The sequence below is a fragment of the Topomyia yanbarensis genome, chromosome 3 (genome assembly GCF_030247195.1).
Source record: "Topomyia yanbarensis strain Yona2022 chromosome 3, ASM3024719v1, whole genome shotgun sequence".
Classification (NCBI taxonomy): Eukaryota; Metazoa; Arthropoda; class Insecta; order Diptera; family Culicidae; genus Topomyia; species Topomyia yanbarensis.
Window position 1 is genome coordinate 121,312,089 of NC_080672.1, and position 21,141 is coordinate 121,333,229.

General features: G+C 37.4%; 1 protein-coding gene across 1 annotated transcript in view; it reads left to right on the forward strand.

The window, feature by feature from the left end:
• Positions 1 to 21,141, forward strand: part of LOC131687176 (uncharacterized) — a 71,813-nt gene that overhangs the window by 27,719 nt on the left and 22,953 nt on the right. Inside the window, exons 3-4 of the mRNA XM_058971229.1 lie at positions 1,164 to 1,502; positions 19,910 to 20,119. Coding sequence (XP_058827212.1) covers positions 1,164 to 1,502; positions 19,910 to 20,119 — 549 coding nt within the window. The remainder of the gene's footprint in view (positions 1 to 1,163; positions 1,503 to 19,909; positions 20,120 to 21,141) is intronic.

Sequence of the window (21,141 nt, forward strand, 5' to 3'; positions counted from 1 at the left end):
AAATATATGTATAAACCCCATGATGCACAACCAAACATTCATTCTTTAACCGAAGCTTCCTATCCAGCGCAAAATAGATAAAACGAAATACAACTCATGCGGTAGCTACTGAACCAGCTCATGGTTGCATGCACAAAACGTAAAATAAACATAAATTAGCCCGTCAATGTGTTTAAAAGCCGATATATGAAACGGACGTGCCCTTTTCCGGTGGAAATGCAGTTTTTCGTCTACTCCCCAATCCGGTTTTACAGTGCCATGGTGCGCAGGCAAGCAGCAAAGAACAACAAACCTCAGCTTCGTTATTACCGCACCGCTGTGTTTTCTTTCTTGCACCAACCCTGACGAGCATGATGATAATGATGATGATGATTATGAGCCTTATTATCATTATTATGGCCGCACATGTGTGAAACTAGACTAACAAAGGGAAAATTACTGGAGAGAAAAGTGCTATGTAGAATACAGCGTCAGAGTTGGAAAACAACACCGATAATTCACAAAACAAGCTCATCGTAGCGCGAGCACGTTAAATTACCGTCATTAAAAATTTACGGCTTCCGACCAAAATGTCAGCGCATTTGTTTAAAGAGAATTCGACTCAGCAGAAGTTGCAAAATTAGAATTAATTGGACCGAATCGATAGAAAAATGCATTTTGTTGAAACGTGGAAAAGTTAAATTGGAAAATGATGGGATATCGAACAAATAAATTACTAAGCTTCTACGAAAATTTAGAGAACAAATTTCAAACGCTCTAAAAATAGTGCAATGGATAATCGAATATTCGACGAGAAAAGCAGTATTGCTTACAGTAGATAGATATGTAAGGAACATTCGAGATTCAAAAGCCAGCTTTTACTGGAAAATAATATATTCATGAGTAGATTTTACACCATCCTCGTCCAATGGAATAACTACCAATAAGCTCTACAATCAATTTCAGAATCTATATTTGGTCACAATTCTAGTTGCGTCTCATTATTCATTAACATCCGTTGCAGCCTCTCCCAGGAGGCAACGGAAACGGTAAAAGCAAAAGCGCATCTGATGCTTCTTCGATTGTCCCCGCTGACTGAGTGAAGCCGCTATACCGGTCATTAAAAATTCATTCTCACCGCCCGTCGTCCTATCACTATTCACTATCCACTAATCTTCTTACAGGTTTTCATCCTGAGCAGCACTCCCCGCCGGCTGGTGGCAACTTTGTGGGTCTACTTCGTCCTTGGGATGCTGTGGCTGGCCGGCTCCACCGTATACATCGGGCTGTTGGCGAATAAGCAGCAGTCGGCGCTAACCCATCTCGAATGGACGGGTGAGCTCAGCCCAACCGGGCAAAATTGTGTCAGGGGTCTTCTCAGTGTGGCGCTGTTCTTCCACGATCTGGTCCAGATGGTCATTATCGCCAGCTTCAGTCTCACGTGCTACTTGCTGCGATGCTACCTGCAAGGGCTGAAGGAAAAACTACTGCTGCACACTATCGAACCACTCAACTGGATGCGGGTGAGTTTCGTGCTTTTCAATTTACGGACCTATTTAGCCGGTGACCTGATTTTAACGAGTCTTTCATGGAGTGCCATTATTTATTTATGCCTATGCATGATTGAAAGAAAGACGTACACGGGTAGGCACTTGATTAAATCATCGGCACTTTTCGGACATAGATTGTTCATTCTTTTTTTATTTATCGGTGGACATATACAGTTAATTGTTTTTATGAACAACTATCTATGCCTTAAAAGAAAGGATTTTGAACAAGGTGACGACTTTTCGTTTACTGTCACAAATATAAAAATAATAGTAAAAGTTGTTCTAGTAAACAAAGATAAAAGAAATGTTTGAGCGTTTCATGTTCTTTCATTATTTTGATCCTGTTTCTTACATCGTTTATTTGACACGACTCATTGCGTTCGCCATGGGTCCTTTAATATAAACAATGTTCAAATAAAAGTAAATAAATCAAATTAATTAATTACGTGTGGGTTATGTTGTCAACTTTCTCTCGAATTATCGTTTTCGGCCATGCTGTCCTCGCTGTTGATAATTTCACGATTGACTGGTTTGGGTTGCTTGTTGAACTTGTGAAAGTCTAAACTTCAGGCTAGGAAGCAATCACGTTAAAGACAAATAATAGAGACGTGAAACGGACGAAAGAAATTTCACATATATGTGGCACTCACCCCTTTATAGCGCCACTGTTGTGTGTCCGGTGAGTGTACACTGAAAATCATCCACGAAAAAGTTATCGTCACAAACATAAAATCTGTAACCTGAGGCTGATGTACATAACAGTGCATGTTTCCATAGGCTCCAAAACTTAATGTTTGTTCATTATTTGGCTTTTTTAAAATGTTTGGATGCAACTGTATTGGTAATACATATAATAGGCTTGAAATGTGCTTGTACCAAACTGTTGACTTAAATCAAGGGATACTTTCTTCATCTCGTCCACGGAAAAAAATAAAAAAAACCCTACACTTGCAAGGGAAAAAATTGTCGTATGGTATTTTTCATTTTGGAGTCTCTCGTTAAAGTTTTTTTTTCTAACCCAAAAAACAATTGTAGGATTGATATCTCTATAATAACGAAACCCTTGCGATTACTTTTATATTTTTTTAATTATGCCTATCGTCCATTATGCCTAACGTACGTTATGCCAACCATCCATTATGCCTAACGTATATTATGCTAATCGACCATTATGTCTAACGTCCATTATGCCTAATGTACTTATGCCTAACGTATGTATGTCTAACGAACTTATGCCTAACGTATTTATGCCAAACGTCGCGCACCGATTGTTTATCGACCAAATTAAATCAAAAATATGAATAAAAGTTAAGAATTCATGCTTTATTTTCATAGAAAATTTTTCATGCGCGATCATGATACGTCATACATATTTTGTCATCATTCAATACACACTTATGACAGGTGTGTCATGCTGTGTAAAGAAAATATAATTCACATTTTTGGTAAACACATATTGTGAAATATGGTCAACCGATTTTCGCAATAATTGAGAGATTAATGCACAAAAAATAGAAGCATCAATTGTCTTCTCTGAAAATTTCTGCCATTTATAAGTTTCAAGATATTCAATCTCAAGCTTTACAAATCGTTTTTCTCGAAATCTGCAAAATGGCACCTGCCATAAGATAGCATAACGTCGACGATAAGTGAAAAAAACCTTTAAAACATGTAAATGTCCTGTGTATAAACAATATAATTCACATTCTTTTGAAGGTAGTCTCTACAACATACAGTAAAATAAATAATTGAATTGAACTGGGTGTATGAAAATTTGTTAAATATCGTTTTTTATCTCGATATACTGCATTCATGTAGCCTTCATATTTTCAACAAAGTTGTTTAAAATAACGTTATCAACAACTTTACTGAAGACACTAAGTCTATTACTATTTTTGAAAAGTTATTTCTTCATGATTATTTCTAGAAGATTTAATTAACAATATTATTACATTAAAAGATGTGCTTTTCATGTTGGACAACTTCTTCGATATTGTTAAAACTCTAAAGTTGATGCTTTCGAAATTTTGTGATCTTGACCGTTAGAAAAGTTTTCGAACATTTATTTCACCTTATAGGTGCACTTTGTATTTTCATACTTTGTTTGAATGGACATATTATAAAAGAAACTATAAATAACATCTATTAGACTAATTTTGTTTCTTAACTTTCAATAATTTATCAAACTTACATGAAATTTAAGCATTTTCGAAAAAGCAACGATTATTATCAAAATTTAATTTAATTAATTAATATTCTCGTTTGACCAATAATTCTTCGTAACACACTTTAAGCATGTTAACGATTATGAAGCCATTTTAAAATACAATGCTTGGTAACATACTCATCCCTTAATTATGGATTCGAAAAACCTATTTTGCTTCCATACATAATTAAAGAATACAAACAAAAGCAATTGGGGCGGGCAGAGGGGGCCGTGCACTATTTACGTAAGGCTTTTTTAGAACGTTTCAACTTCCAGCTTCTAAACCAGATAAGAGTTCGTAAGATTTTGGTGAACTCTTCCTCCCCCTTACGTAAGATCTTATCATGATTTTCGTAATTAAAAATCATTTTTAATTAATTAAACATTAAGATTGCGAAAACGATACTTATAGAATTATTACAAGAAAATTAATGACAAAATTTAACTGTAATCATCAGCAGTAATTTAATTAATGACAAAATTTAACTGTAATCATCAGCGGTAATTTAATTTGCATCTTAATTTTTCTCAGTAGATATTTCAGAATAACTGTTGGGAGATATTCAGAAACTCTGATTTGGTCCACATAGTCTGCTTCGCTATATTCCACTTCGTTTGAATCTATTTCCTTGTGATGTAAAACCTCTTCTAGCGTGAATTTATTCTGAGTTCCTACTGTGACGCTTATCGTACGCGTAGCTCCGACATGGCCATCTTCGAATTTTCTTGAAGTCAAATACAGTTCACACTCTGGAAACATTCGGTCTACAAGATCTTTGACAATCACATGATAGAACCTTTCTCGGATACCTAGCGGAAGCGAAAATTGAACAAAATTCCATAACTAATTTAGCAATTATATCTTGCCGCAAAACACTTCAATTCGAGGTCCGCCCTTCCTTGACCATTATGTGCAATATGTGCTCGTTTTGTGTGATGTACATCATGTTTATGGCAGAAATAATAACTAGTATCCTTTTCTAATGAAAAGAATATTTTTCTTATTGATTTCATTTTTCATACTTGTTTTATGATATTACGTAAAAAAGAACAAACCCTCCCTCCCCCTTAGATAAAAATTTGTAAGATTTTTTGAAACTCCCCCTCCCCCCATATTCCCTCACGTAATTAGTGTATGGCCCCTAAAGCAGTAGATAAATCGATTGCCTTGTACGCAACTCATCTGTTGCAGTTCGATTCCCAACCCCGTACATAAGGTTAGAGATCTTTCCAAAGTCATTTTTCTTGCCCGATTAAAAAGGCGAATCAACCTATGGTTAAAATATCTATAATCGAAATAAAAAAAATACATGTAATTTATAGATACTATTTGTCAGAAAATCAAAATCTAGTTATTTCTTATTTTTGCGAATAATTCTTATTCTTCTTTGCAGTGTTTGTACTACTTACGGTAAGAATACTAAAAAAATAATAACTTCCAAGCAGCTTAAAGAAAATGGAACGTACCCTTGTTTTGTCATAAGTGCTAGTCAGTTGGCTTCCATAAGCTCTCCTTGCTGGCACTATCCCACCGGGTGTTGCTTCAGATCGTCTATCTTCATCAAATCGAACGTAATGCGAAGGAAAACTATGTTTCCAGCTCTTTGTACATCCATTTATTGTCTGATATATTTTGTTCCATTATTGCAACTCGAAAAGTATGTTTATTGTTTCTTCGTCTTTGATAAAGTAAGAAAAGCTCGATACGTTTGGCTGCAGCTGTTTGCCATACCCACATTTCAGTGCTGATACAGAACAGTCGATATAGACCAAGATAGATGCGCCATTTAGATGCCATTCGGTAAACTACACAAGACTTCATTGCGCTAGTCGCCTCAGCTTCAACCGGACAAATACAACTAGAATTGCACTATTTTCTCGACACAGCTGACTTGCTACGGAACGAACTTTTGCATCGTCGCTGCTGCTGCTGTTGACTGAAGTAGGAACGATGTTAAATTTATCTTTATGTGCTGTACATTTTTTTTATAAGTCTTGTTTTCTTTATAATACCTCGTCGGTAGGTTGTTTGCCGAGGAATTCAACAAACGATTCGAAGCCAAATAGACGGGATTGAATTAATTTACTACCTCTACTATGTTTCGTATTGGATACACATTGAAAGAAATGCTGATGAATTTATTGGTATATTCGGACCAAACTAAGTAATTTCAATTTATTACCCAATAGTAGCCTATCTGCACTATTATCAATTGAAGAGTGAAGCTGCAAGCTGCAATGATCACTTGCCTAATAGGTTTTTCCTGTTCGATCCACAATTTGAACCATTCGAATGGAGTTATTTACAGCTTAAGGTTTATTTGCAAATTTCAAAGCCATATTGGTTTTTGCTTTTCTCATATTAAAAATGTCAAACAATCATTCTGAAGCTCGGTTTTCCAACCGTAGCTTTCAGAGCCGACTCTTCATCGAAATAAGAAAACATCTGTATATATGTGTCAATTAAACTCACATGATGACCAATGCGATTTGATCAAACTTTTTTTTCAACCAGTGATACATAACGCTCCCATGGGCTAATTTTTTTTTGTTATCGCTGTCTTCGGCTTTAGACCTGGAGTGGTCCATCTCGCCGACATGCTGCTTTGAATTTTCTATTTTCCTCATTGTCCCGGGTGTCAGGTTGATGAGCGCATCCATACAACAAGCTACCATATAAGTTGGTTCCACCATGATGTCAAGATGATAAAAAACTTATTAAAATTAATGCAAAATTATATAAATTCTCTGTTTTTTATTCAATTCGTTTATTTGATAAGGCACGTTTGCACTAGCTTAAAGGGGCGAATTTTGTTTTGTTTTACATTTTAAATTACTTTAAACTAGGGGATTACATATTGATTTTTATAAATGAAACTAAGGAGATTTTATAGCCATCTTATACATATACACAAGGGGGTAAAATGATTTTCGTAAGACTAGGGGGGTCATTTAGTTTTTATGGTAATATGGTTTGACATTGTTAGCATGGAGATTATTGGGGCAAATAATTTTTAACTAAGGGGGACAATTTTTACAACTATCTTAAATCTAGGAATAGCTAGAGGGCGTAATTTAATTTTGTAGAGATTCGGGAAGATTAATTAGAGTTATTTTTATATGGAAGTAAAGTTGGGCATTTTCAACGAGATAATGTAATATAATAGTTAAAAGAGCTAAATGAACAAAGATGGCAGGGGAGAAAATTATTAACATGGGTTACAGACTCCGGTGGCTTTCATCAGGAAGAATTATGTACTGGGACGCCGGGTGGTCCTCCTCACATCGTAGGCTCCGATGCGGATCGGAAAGACTTCGAGTTGCGCGCGTGACGTCTGTGCTGTAGGTCCCGTGTTTCTTGGCTCATTTGACAGAGATGGTTTGTGTCGCCTTGGAGTCGCATCAAACCTTCGTGGGTGTATGGTAGAGGCGGGAGAGGGCACTTCTGAGAAAGATAAGAAAAATAAATGGGGCAGTTAAATCTGTATATTGATGAACCGGGACGGAGGGTCTCCATTAGCGAGACCTGGCGGAACTGTATTCGGTGAACTAAAAAGATTCCATTCACCTTCAGAGATTTTATCATATTAGAAAAATGGCAAAATATGTATGATTTGCAATTAAATTAAAAAAATAGAGGATGATCCAGTATCCCATTTTCCCGTATATTTCAAATACTAAGGATATTTCCTTTAAAAAGAGGTATGAATTGTAATTTGCTGAGTGCTACTTAAAAATTTATAGGATTTAATATATTTTTCTTCCATATTGTCCCATAAAAAAAAGATGGGTGGGTAATGTCAGAGACATAACCGGAGTGAAGTAGAATACACTTTAGACCGGTAAATTCTGCTCTGGAATAAGCAATTTCTATGCGACTTTGTCGACTCTAGCACATTCATAGTTTATTTGGAGTATTTTTGGAATTATCAAGTTGACAATTTGCAACATTCTTTGAAAATATTGTTGAACTTTTATGAATGAAGGCACGCAAACGAGCGTTTGACCGTCGTCCTACTACCAGCATCAGAGAAGTAGCAGATCAGCATTTTTCGCTACATGGCCTGTACCAAACAAACCGCTCGTAAGTCCACCGGAGGAAAGGCTCCCCGCAAGCAGTTGGCAACAGCCCCCTGGCAACCCTATACCATCATATGGAGTTTGACAGCGACCTACATGTATGGGGTGTTATAGCTATAAAGCCCCAAACAAAGAATTATGTTCGGCACTATGCTCGATATTCAAGCATTCCACACGACGTTTTGCATCTTGTGGAATGATTTAATAATTTAATTTAATTGACATTTTGTAACTAAATACAGCTTCTAATCATTCGGTTCAAAATCAATGTTTTGCCTTTCATGGCAGTGATGCTGGCTGTACAGAGACGTCGTCCTTGACAGGGGGCTGGTTGGCAACGAAGGCCGTGTAAAAGTGCCCCAGTCACGGTTGGCGTTAAGAAGCCTCATCGCTACCGAACAGAAACAGTCGCCCTGCGAAAAATTCACAGCTATCAGAAATCGAGCGGGCCTAAATTGTGACCCAAAATAAACCACAAACCAACAAGTTCTTTTCAGGACCAGCCAATTATAAAGTATTATTATTATAAATGAAATTTTCCATTGCCTTACAACCTCCCTCCCCCTTTCCTCCCGGCTTGAATAACTATCAATCTTGATGATGCTGTGCGGCGGGGCACTAGTTTTTATTATAGTGGAAAATTTAGGTTTGCGCGTTTTTCCCAAAAGTTTTTTAGCTGTGCGTTTTCAAGGAAGTTGTAGTTGAATTCAAAATGAAATAGTTTATTTCTATTGTCAGAGATGGACCTTCCAACGAAACTAGTCTGGCTCGCTCTGAATCGAATTGTATGGACCAACCACTGCTTTCACAAAATCTGTTATTTTCAGTAATTGAACATTCTACACAACTAGTCACAATTATTTCCAATCAGCGCAAAAATCGAAGATTTTCATTCAGTACAATAGCAGATTTTCACTTTTAGAAAAACAGGCAACATTCTGGCCGAAACGGAGCACCTATATCGAAACGTTAGAAAACGTTCGATTTTTCTAAATTGAATCATTACACTAACCTGTCTACAAATCACACAAATAACTTTTTTATTTTGTGCCATTCTACTTGAAAGCGACGGTATTGTTCACAAGTGGCTCACTTACCATCCAACGCCCTTGGCAAGCCACTTTCTGATGCTTGTAATAACTAAATTTCAATTTCATTCTTTGTCGATAAATTGATGGCCCTGAAAAGGGCCTTTTGTTTGGGCAGTGTTCGGAATTTACTTGGAGCTGGTGTATGTGGTAATAGTTTTGGTGCCATCGAAGACGGCGTGATTGGCTAACTTTCTAGCAGCAGCAAACGGACGACGGTTTGAATTTTGCGGGAGATGCTGCAAACAAACTGCTGCATGCTGATGCTGCAAACGAACTGATCGTGAACAACAGCATGCTGAGTTTTTATACCTGACTACAGCACAATGTAAGCTCGTCCTTTTTTGTGTTGTCCTCAATATGTGTTTTTCGTAGCTCCACCCCTTCGTTGGTCGACCACATATTTTTGATAAAGAACAAAATTGAAATTGTGTTTTCAATACGGAGGTTATCGAACACTCAGGGTAAAAAGAGTAATGTAATACGGCACCTTGGTAAAATGTTTGAGAATTGAAACCTTTTTTGAATGCGCCTAGTAAACACGAAACTGTAAACAAACAAACAAATGATAACTTTTTCTTTTGTGAAATACGTGAAATCGACGATATTGTTCACAAGTAGCTCACTTGCCATCGAACGCTCTTGGCAAGCTACTTTCGGATGCTTGTAATAACAAAATTTCAATTCGATTCTTTGTTGATAAATGGCCCGTACCAAACATACCGCTCGTAAGTCCACCGGAGGAAAGCCTCCCCGCAAGCAGTAAGCAACGAAGGCCGTGTAAAAGTGCCCCAGTCACGGTTGGCGTTAGGAAGCCTCATCACTACTGAACAGAAACTGTCGCCCTGCGAGAAATTCACAGCTATCAGCAATCGAGCAGGCCTAAATTGTGACCCAAAATAAACCACAAACCAACAAGTTCTTTTCAGGACCAGCCAATTATATTCCAGTAAGATATAAATGAAATTTTCGTTTTCCATTGCCTTACAACCTCTTTCCTCCCGGCTTGAATTACTATCAATATTGATGATGCTGTGCGGCTGGGCACAGGCAGTTTCCATTATAGTGAAAAATTTAGGTTTGCGCGTTTTTCCCAAAAGTTTTTTAGCTGTGCTGTTTTCAAGGAAGTTGTAGTTGAATTCATAGTAAAAAAGTTTACTTCTATTGTCAGAGGTGGACCTTCCAACGAAAACTAGTCTGGCTTGGAATCGAATTGTATGGACCAACCACTGCTTTCACAAAATCCGTTATTTTCAGTAATTGTACATTCTACAGAATTAGTCACAACTATTTCCAATCAGCGCAAAAATCGAAGGTTTTCATTCAATACAACAGCAGATTTTCACGTTTGAAAAAACAGGCAGCATTCTGGCCGAAAATTTTGAAACGGAGCCCCTATATCGAAACGTTCGATTTTTGTAAATTGAATCATTACACTAAACTGTCTATAAATCACAAATAACTTTTCATTTTGTGCCATTCTAGTGAAAGCGACGGTATTGTTCACAAGTGGCTCACTTACCGTCCAACGCTCTTGACAAGCTGATGCTTGTAATAACAAAACTTCAATTTCATTCTTTGTCGATAAATTGATGGCCCTGAAAAGGGCCTTTTCTTTGGGCAGTTTTCGAAATTTACTTGGTGCTGGTGTATATGGTAACAGTTTTGGTGCCATCGAAGACGGCGTGCTTGGCCAACTCTTCTGTGACAGCAGCAAATGGACGGCGGTTTGAATTTCGCGGAACATGCTGCAAACGAACCGCTGCATGCTGATGCTGGAAACGAACTGAGCGTAAGCAACAGCATGCTGAGTTTTTATACCTGACTACAGCACAACGTAAGCTCGTCCTTTTTTGTGTTGTCCTCAATGTGTTCGTCGTAGCTCCACCCCTTGGTTGGTCGACCACATATTTTTGATAAAGAACAAAATTGAAATTGTGTTTCCACTACGGAGATTATCGAACACTAAGGGTAAAGAGAGTAATGTAATACGGCACCTTTGTAAAATGTTTGAGAATTGAAACCTTTTTTGAATGCGCCTAGTAAAAATTCACTTCACTCCAGTTTGTTTCTGACCATATTTGCAATTTGCGTACTGAAATAAATCATAATTTAGGGTTTAACCCAAATAGCTCTCCAGGGAGAAACAGTCCATGAAACAGAAAATGCAAACTCATTCTTTGAAATGATTTTGGTGGCTCTGAAAAGGGCCTTTTTTATAATGATACAAGTGAGTTCTACTTTTTCAACTTCCAAATCCATAGAAAGTGCGTCCCTGCCGCTTCAGAGTATAGACGACATTCATTGCGGTTTTGCGCTTTTTCTGCACACCATCAGCATTCGTAGATTAAATTGGAGATGCATTTTACATCACCACGACGAGCCAGACGCCGACTGGCAGATTTGGTGATTCCCTAGATTTTATCACGAAGAACCTGGCGATGACGCTTGGTACGGGAACGCAAACATGATACCGCTCATTGTACCGTCCGGACGAGCATGTTGCTCGTGTGGTAAGCGAGCACCCACTGATACAAAACAAGCTCGCGTGACCTGTATATATAACATTCCCGTATGTAATGAAACGCTTACATGCTCCTTTTTGACGGCTCTGCGTGGGATATGCTGACAAATTGCGCATTTTCCTCGCTGTTTCCGAAGGATTTTCTGAAAATCCTTGTTTTGGTTTATTTATAGTAGTCGCAGTAATTCCGAAATTTAATACGATATACGTGCACAAATTTCCGATCAGATAGTGCAAAAATATTGCGATTTCGTCCAGTAGAACGGAAGATACTCGCATTTCAAACCTGGGAAAATTTCTCAACTGAAATTTTTGAAACGGGACCCCATATTGAAACGTTAGAAGTATTCTACTTCAAAATTTCGGCACTCCGTGATGAACGCACAAAATCATTAATAAAATTTTCGTGAGTAATTAAAAAGGATTATTTTACATCTCTAGAGTTATAATTCTTCGAAAGACAAACTCACAATATCATATTACCGTATAAAAGTGACCCCATATACGAGATATAGAGAATGCGGCATCTCTCCTGACGCGGCATATCTCCAGAAATTACCCTATGCAATGCCCTATTGCTTAGGAAATGGTAAGCAGGAATTCATACCAATACGACCCATATTAAAACCTCAACAGCCTGCTAGCCATCAGTGCCGGCCGCTCCCATCTCCATCGTTCACGAGGAAGGATAAAGAATAAGGTAAACGGGAAATGCTGATGCTGTACCTACTTAACGGAAGGACGACGATTCATCAGACTCTTTCATAGGTGTAGCGGACTTGGTGGTTTGGAATGGTGTAAGGTCTGCAATTCGCTTCGAGTAAATGATCACTAGAAAAAGAAAAAATCTTGCTTAGTTTTTGGTTCTTTTTAAGCTCTGGGTAGCCGGCTACCGAGAGTATCCTATGTTTCCTAATCAAAAGCAAACACTATACAGATAAAGAGTTACGATAGCACAAGATTTTATAAATCAAGGAAAGTATTTTTTATTTTTCATATCGGATGGTTTGTAAAATACTCGTATACGAGCGATAATAACGATCATTGAAGGGAAATACAAAGGATTGTTAACCCTCTGGCACTCGCGCGAATGGCTTTCCGAACGAGCAGCCGCTGGTGCTGAAAGAAGATTTCGCTATAATTTCTGAAGGTGTTGCACTAAATACAACGACGCGAGTGCCGGAGGGTTAACCTGATACACGGGCTTGTTAGCAATAACGAAATTTGAAATAAAATTCATAACATGTTGCGGCGAATTTTCAGTACGTATTGACCCGCGATCATCGATACTAGGCAGATTAAAGTTTTATTGCGGCTGATTTTCGATCAGCTATTTATTTTCACGGTAATGTTTTCTTGATTAGATCTGTTCGCACCATCTCATTCTGCTAATGTCGGCAGAAGACTGATAGCACCCAGTCGTCGCTGGTCTAAGGACCAAATGTCATCAATAGACTAAGACTCGCGTAGTGGCATGAGATAGGAAACTTTTGAGAACTAAAGAGACTAGATAAACAAAGAGATGACATGCTCCGTCTATAATCCGAGCTTCGCTATAAGTTTCTACAGCTGAATTGAAACTCCAAACAGAACATAGCATCCCTTTGCTGATCTAGCATTTTTAGTGAGAACTATGTTATCTCACCGTTTGACGACCTACACCTCGCCCCAGCCCCATTTAGTCGAGTAAAACATTTTCAATGATAAAAATTTTCATGCGCCGAAGACCTAGAGAAATATTGTTTAGATACCAGCAATGCTAACTTTTATGAATTTATAATGCACATTTAGCAAATGTGCCTAATTGTTGCACTAAGAAACGCATAAAGCTTTGCAAAAAATTACAATTTTGCTGTTCGTTTTTGGATGTTTTGCTTCGAGCGCTTATTCCGTTCTAAATTGTTCAACAAGGTATTTGATATGCTCGCAAGCAGGGATGCCAAAGGTACCGGTAAACTACATTTTTTGGTATATTTACATTTGCACAAGCCGTACAGCCCGCTACAGCGACGCATCACTACAGCTCTTGCCAGAACGGTAGCCAAACCGAGTACATTTTCCCGTAGAGTAGAATACATTTTTGTTTTGCTGCTCTACTCCGACTGCTTGGTGAGAGTGTGGCGTAGTAAAGTTTGTTCTCTCGCTTTGTACACTTTTCTCAGCGTAGTCAAAGGGAGAGGCCCGCACACGAAAGCGTTGATGCCGGTCGTGGCGTAAACAAACAGCATTCATTGTCGTCGTTTGTGATTGAAAATATTGATTAGATTAAAAATATTGAAAAATGTAAAATTAGGAAAGAGAAGCTGTACCGCTCGCATCTGGTGGCTGTACTGAGGGCAGTATTTTTTGTCATGTTACTGCTTTGCTTACAGACGGCCGTACAGCGATGGGCGTCCTGCAATAGCGAACGACAGCAACGTCGAAAGAGAAATGAGAATGTAGGCAGAAAAACTACAGCCGCAGAAAAGGTAGGAATTTTGCATCCTTGCTCGCAAAAACATGGTAACTGTGTAATAATATCACCAGCAATAAGTACCCGATACGCATCTGCAATAAAACATCTATTGCCTAGGTAAGAACTAAGGGTGTGTTTGGTGTTTCCGGATATAAATAAATGCACAGCAGTAGTTTCCACCTATTGCAAGCAAGCAATTGAATACACTTTTTATAATGACATGCATGAATAGAATTAGCTCATTATTTTGCATTGAACTGGAATCTCCCTTATTTAACTTGGAAAACAATAAATTCGTTGATCCGACAATATTCAAATTACACAATTTTCGTAGCGAACCATTCATTATTACAATACCATTAGATCGCAACTGCTGTTCGCGAAAAAAAAATATTGCTGATTAGGACTCTTACAATAATCTAAATTAGTCTAGTACAAAATATCACTCAACCTATCATATGAATGTGTCTCATGTCATACAAACATATTCGTAAGAAGCCATTTGACAAGCTTGCGGCCCTCAGCAATTTATTATTATCAAAACACCATCATATTTACCAGTTTCACACTGTTAGTACAGAGAATTGAATAACCGACTATAAGATTCGATTTCTGGCGAAAGTAAAAGTTCTTCCGTTTAAAATAGTTGTCATAACGGAAGTACAATTTGAATTTAAATCGACATGGAGGTTGCGACAGGGACGCAACCTGAAGCTTGATTATAGGTATGTACTTACTACGCACAGTCACAAATGACAAAACCCAACTATAACGTAGATAGTACGATGTCAGGTCTATGCCACCACGCTAATACCTCATCCGTTTAAATAAAATATGATGTGTCGAATAGTCGCCATTGTTATAAAACACATGCAATCGCAAAGGTTCTACAATCCAATGTTCGGAAAAGGCTCAAAGAAACGAGTTGCACGCTTGGATGAGTTCCGTCCAACATCCTCCGAACGCTTCCTAAAAGGGATGCACTGCTTTTTACCAAACACATTCGCTTTCCATTGTATTCGTGCCGCAGATCAGTCGAACGGACGAACTACAATAATGGAAACAGAAATCGTTGCGTTAATTTACGCACCCTGTCCTTTCTAATGGGGCTTTCAATTATGGCTATTTGCCACATAATCACCGCCCTAATCTATTGAATAAATAAATCAGCAGCTTCTCATTCACCGTGTTCAACGTAAATGCAGCCAAACACGAAAACGACGACGTGCTTCGGTGCGAGTTGGCTTTACCGGCTTGCCCCGGGAATAACAATATCCGCGTCATGTAGAGGCAGTTAGCGAGTGGTGAATTTCTAGTACCTACTATTCTATTACAATGGTCAGTGTACAACAATGCTTTGGTACTACATCTCGTTGCGGAAGGGCAATAGGAGCAATAGAATATGTTATGTAATTATACTTCATTTAGAGAATTGTTCAATTGTGCTGGATTGAGCTTTAAAACACCGACCAAAGAAAATTGAAATAATGTGTTCAATTTTCTTAGAGGTATTGAAAATTTGAATTAAGTTTGGCATATGTTATCACAAAACCATGAGCCATTTATGTCAAACGGGATTTTTATAATAGCGAAATTCAACAGGTATACGAACAAAATACAATACCGGTGTTTTCATGTCATCTTTAATGTCAACAAATTAGTCGATTGCCGAAAACAATTTTAGGGGTAATTTACATTTCGCTTGTCGTTCGGGTCAATGTCACCATCGTTAAATGCGTCAGATTTTTTCCTTACCTTTTGCACTTACTGGTTTAGTAGTTGTAAAGAGATCTGAAAAATAATCAGCCCCAGGTGTGTTTTAAAAAGGAACGAAATTCTGAATGGAATTTTCCTTTGTTTCCCTCGTCATGTATTCATTCGGTGCAGTGCATTCATTAAGGTATATTCGGTTTAAATTAGACTTTTGTTGCAAATTGAATTCTTTTTCTATGCTGGCTCTGAGAGAGATAATCGAGCAAAAATGCACCAGACAGAGAATATAGCGTTGACTTTTGCTCAAAATTGTAATAGATGATTCCTTCTGCCTTCAATATGACCACATATAACAAATAACAAATAAAAGGACGTGGACGTTTCTACGTGCAACAATTTTCATTTTTTTTTGCTCTATTACTGTATTTTATACAGTAAAACTATCTGAGAACGAGTTACAGGGAATGAATACATCTGTACGAAAAAAATATACACTCAAAAAATGTTATGCCAGTTTTCACAAAAATAAAAATTTATGTTAAACATTTAGATTGCAAAAACCTATTTTTTATATTTTGTCAACAAATCCTGTAAAGAAAACAAAATTTTTGAATGTGGTTCCATAAAGGAGAACTTATCGGTAAAAAAATTTCTAACAACTTTATACATGCTTTTGAATTTCATATTAATTGACATACTAAACTGTAATTTTATTACAAAATATAATTCTAAGTATCATTTTAAATCAAAACGCATTTAACAAAAAACTTCCAAAATGCAACTTGGAAACGCATTTTGGAAGATATTTGGAATTTTGCTCCAACAAAAACAATTGGTTCGTGTAATGTTAACCTTTCAAAAACGCGAAAGAAACTTTTTCAGTGTACTTGAATCATGAAGAAGCTTTCAATAAAATTCTAAACGCCATTTTAAATCAAAATGATCTCAACAAAAAAATTCTGAAATGTAGTAATCCTCGAAAAATTTTAAAGTTTGTTTTAACAACGTAATTATTTTATTTTATTACTACCTTTTCATGAGTTTTTCGCGTTTCTCCATAAACAACAAAAGATTTTCCAAAAGCCCAATAACATTTCCTGTAACTTTCCCATTGACATCAAGATGATATTGTAAACCATTTGAAAATTAAATGCAAACAATCAAATATGATTCAACTATATTGTTTCATCATCAGACAATAAGAAAAGGAGTTTCGGTTCATCAAATCTTATCAGCTTAATCAGAACTCCTTTTCTTGCGGGACATCACGGAGTTTGCTCAGAAATACAAATTGTGTTTTCGTTTTTTGGAGCTAGCGTCAGTCCGGCACAAGCTTAGTCCTATCACTATGTTAGCCCTTAAAACACCGGGACGACTTTGTTACATATTTTTGGTTATATCTTATTATGTATATATATATATATATATATATATATATATATATATATATATATATATATATATATATATATATATATATATATATATATATATATATATATATATATATATATATATATATATATATATATATATATATATATATATATATATATATATATATATATATATATATATATATATATATATATATATATATATATATATATATATATATATATATATATATATATATATATATATATATATATATATATATATATATATATATATATATATATATATATATATATATATATATATATATATATATATATATATATATATATATTATTTATATTCATTGTATATGAATACAGGTCATTCAATCAAAGAACTGTTATATTTGGGGAACAATTGCACTATCAAATGAATATGGAGAAATAGTGCTACAAGTGGAGAGATTGCCGGAAACGTACTGTACACTCTTGAAATCATACAGAAATGCTTCAATTGCTTTAGCACACATTATCGCTTACCTTGACGGATGTTAGGTTACCGGAAATTCCGAAGTCCGGTTCCGGAGGACCAGTTCAGATTTAGAGGTCATTTCTATCATGTGACGCGTCAAATCACATTTTTTCGATGAAATAAGACTGACGGAAGAGCAAGGAGGCCATTTTGGACACACATGGCAATTTCAAAATTAGTTCCGGAACTCCGGTGGCGGGACTGACGGAAGAGCATAGGGAACATTTTGGGCAGACATGGTCATTTCAACATCAGTTCCGAAACACCGGTGTCCGTCTCCGGAGGATCAGTTAAGATTTTCATCATGCGACACTTTCTAGATTAAGTCAATCTGACGGAAGAACAAAGATGTAATTTTGGACACATATGGCCATTTCAACATCAGTTCCAGAACTCTGGCGTTTGGTTTCGGAGGACCAATTTCTATTTTGAAGTCATTGCCATCATGCAACATATCAAACCACACTTCCTCGACGAAATAAGTTTGACAGAAGAGGAAGGTGAGCATTTTGGACACATATGACTATTTCAACATTAGTTCCGGAAGTCCGGTGTCCAGTTCCGAAGGACCACTGCTGATATAGAGGTCATTTCTATCATGCGATACGTCAAATCACAATTTCTCTACAAAAGAAGATTGATGAAAGAGCAAAGTGGTTTGATTTGAAGTACCGCATGATAGAAATGACCTCTAAATCAGAATTGACACTCCAAAACTGGACACTGGAGTTCCGGGATGAATGCTGAAATGGCCATATGTATCAAAAATGGCATCTTTGCTTTTCCATCAGTCATATTTCGTCGAGGAAGTGTGATTTGGTGTGCTGTATGATGGGAATGACCTCTAAGTCGGGATTGGTCCGCTGGAACCGGACACCGGAGCTCCGGAACTGGTGTTGAAACGGCCAAATGTGATCAAAATTACATGTTTATACTCTTCCATAAATCTTATTTCATCGAGAAAGTATGATTTGACGTGTCGCATGATGGAACTGAACTGAGCTTATTCTTCGAAATGGACACTGGTGTTCCGGAACTGATGTTGAAATGGCCATGTCTGCCCAAAATGGTCTCTATGCTCTTCCGTCAGTCTTATCCTGCGAGAAAGTGTAAGTTGATGCGTCACATGATAGGAATAGCCTCTAAAATTGAACTGGTCCTCCGGAACCGGATACCGGTGTTCCGGAACTGATGTTGAAATGGCTATGTGTATCCAAAATGGTCTCTTTGGTCTTCCACCAGTCTTATCTTGTCGAGAAAATATGATTTGATGTGTCGCATGTTAGGAATAGTCTCTAAATCTGAACTGGTCCTCCGGAACCGGATACCGGTGTTCCGGAACTGATGTTGAAATGGCCATGTTTGCCCAAAATGGTCTCTATGCTCTTCCATCAGTCTTATCTTGTCGAGAAAATGTAATCTGATGTGTCGCATGATAGGAATAGTCTCTAAATCTGAACTGGTCCTCCGGAACCGGATACCGGTGTTCCGGAACTGATGTTGAACTGGCCATGCGTGTCCAAAATGGTCTCTTTGGTCTTCCACCAGTCTTATTTTGTCGAGAAAATGTGATTTGATGTGTCGCATGATAGGAATGGTCTCTAAATCTGAACTGGTCCTCCGGAACTGAACTCCTGAGTTTCTGGTAACCTAATATCCAGCAAGGTAAGCGGTAATGTGTGCTAAAGCAATTGAAGTATTCCTGTATGATTTCAAAAGAAAAAATAAAGTTTTCACCCGTTTTCATTCATGAACATCAAAATCAGATATAGTTTTCTTTTGAAAATACGAGGTTTACAGTACATTTCCGGCAATTTCTACGGATTGGCCACGTGCAGCCCTATTTCTCCATATTCATTTGATAGTGCAACTGTTTCCCTAAATATGTATCAAAAGATATAACCAAAAATATGCAAGAAAGTCCTCCCGGTGTTTTAAGGGTTAGTGTCGGATTCTGATGAGATGAGCTCGAAACGAATTAGTTTAACTTTCTTGATGTTTTTATTTTTCATGCCTGCTACATGATAGTACGTCGGAAAGGACAAACTCCTATTCCTGCTCAAATAACATTTTGTCAGATATTTAACCCTTAAACGCACAAAGTTGTTATAAAAACAACATTCCGAAAAAAACATCTCAAAATGATCGTAGTAACAGAGCAAAGCTGAGAAAATTTTTACGAGGCCGAAAAAAATTATATTTGCGCTTTTAAGGGTCAAAAATTCCCCGTACCTCATGTTCATGGCCCCACCATGTTTATAATTTTCCTCCTAGCACACGTGTTTCATTACAATTAGTTTTGTATAAAATTATCTGACCTAATTTTTTAACTTTTTCCATTCCCACGATTTATATCTACTGCAACCCGCGCATTCTTCGGCTCCCGCATCATGACGGCCACAGGAAATTTGCGAGTTCCGCAAACTATTACACCACTTGAATGGAAAAATTGCAGCTCCCGTAGCGTGTCTGACGCTGCTGAATATTAGCTACACATTCTCCAGCATCGCTCATCTTTTCCAGGATATAAATACCTGCCCAATTGGTGTGTTTAGTTTCACAGCTGCCAACTTACTGCTGTGGATGTTCATCTCGCTGACTCCATTTTTTCAGGTAAGTCCATTCGGAAATTGAAATCCACTAACCAGTAGAAGGGACAGCTCCGACAGATTCGAAAATGATTCGCAAACTCAGACTGGTCGCGTCGCTTTACGGCGGATGCTGTGTTCATAAATTGACTCAAATTTGGCAGTTCTGATGCAAACGCATGATACATTGTAGAAAATAAAATACCATGCGTCTGCTGCATACAATGTTTTGACGTAGGACTACGTCTTTGTTTTCGATATGGGAGTGCACTCTGCAAATTCTACAAAAATGGTATGTAACGAAAAGTGATCCAATTTTAAACGCATATAATTCAGCCATATCACGATAAATTTTCAATTTTTTGCGCAAATCGCCCTGAAATACTTCTAAGAATAGATTCCAATAGATAAACCCAAAGATTTTTGATATCATAGCAAAAATTAAATAATATACAACCTTGTCAAAATATCGCGCATTAACACACAGAAGATAGCGCTTCCCAAGCCCTGTACGACGGATTGGTGTACCTAGCGCGCAACGCTTCTATGAATGACGTCATCATCGACTATTTAAAGAACGGACTTGGCCAGACACGCTCAGTTCCCTGTTGAACGGCTGGCGAAGCAGATCACTGCGCTGTGTTTTTTACAGCCAGTGTAGCTGAGCTAGAAGACCGTTACACTGGCTGTGGAGGGACGCTACCCAGTGTCGTCCAACAGGCGACCGCCCCAACTGCTTCCTAAATGCCTCTGTAATGTTGCCAGTAATTTTTTGGTTTAACTAGCACATGTATTTGCTATTTGCGCTTGAAATTAAGTAATGTAGTGGTAGTAATAAGCTTCCCATTTTGGTTTAAACGCAAGGACAGTTTTTAAAACAGGATTTGATTAATTAGTTCAGCTCATTTAAGCAATTTTATCAATTCTGTAATTTAAAAGGAATTTTACGGAACTTGGTGAATTTGGCCCAACTTGCAACTGGTATAATCAACCTGCACAAAGTGTTGCATAACGCAGGGCTGTTTTTTGGAACAAAATGTGTTATCA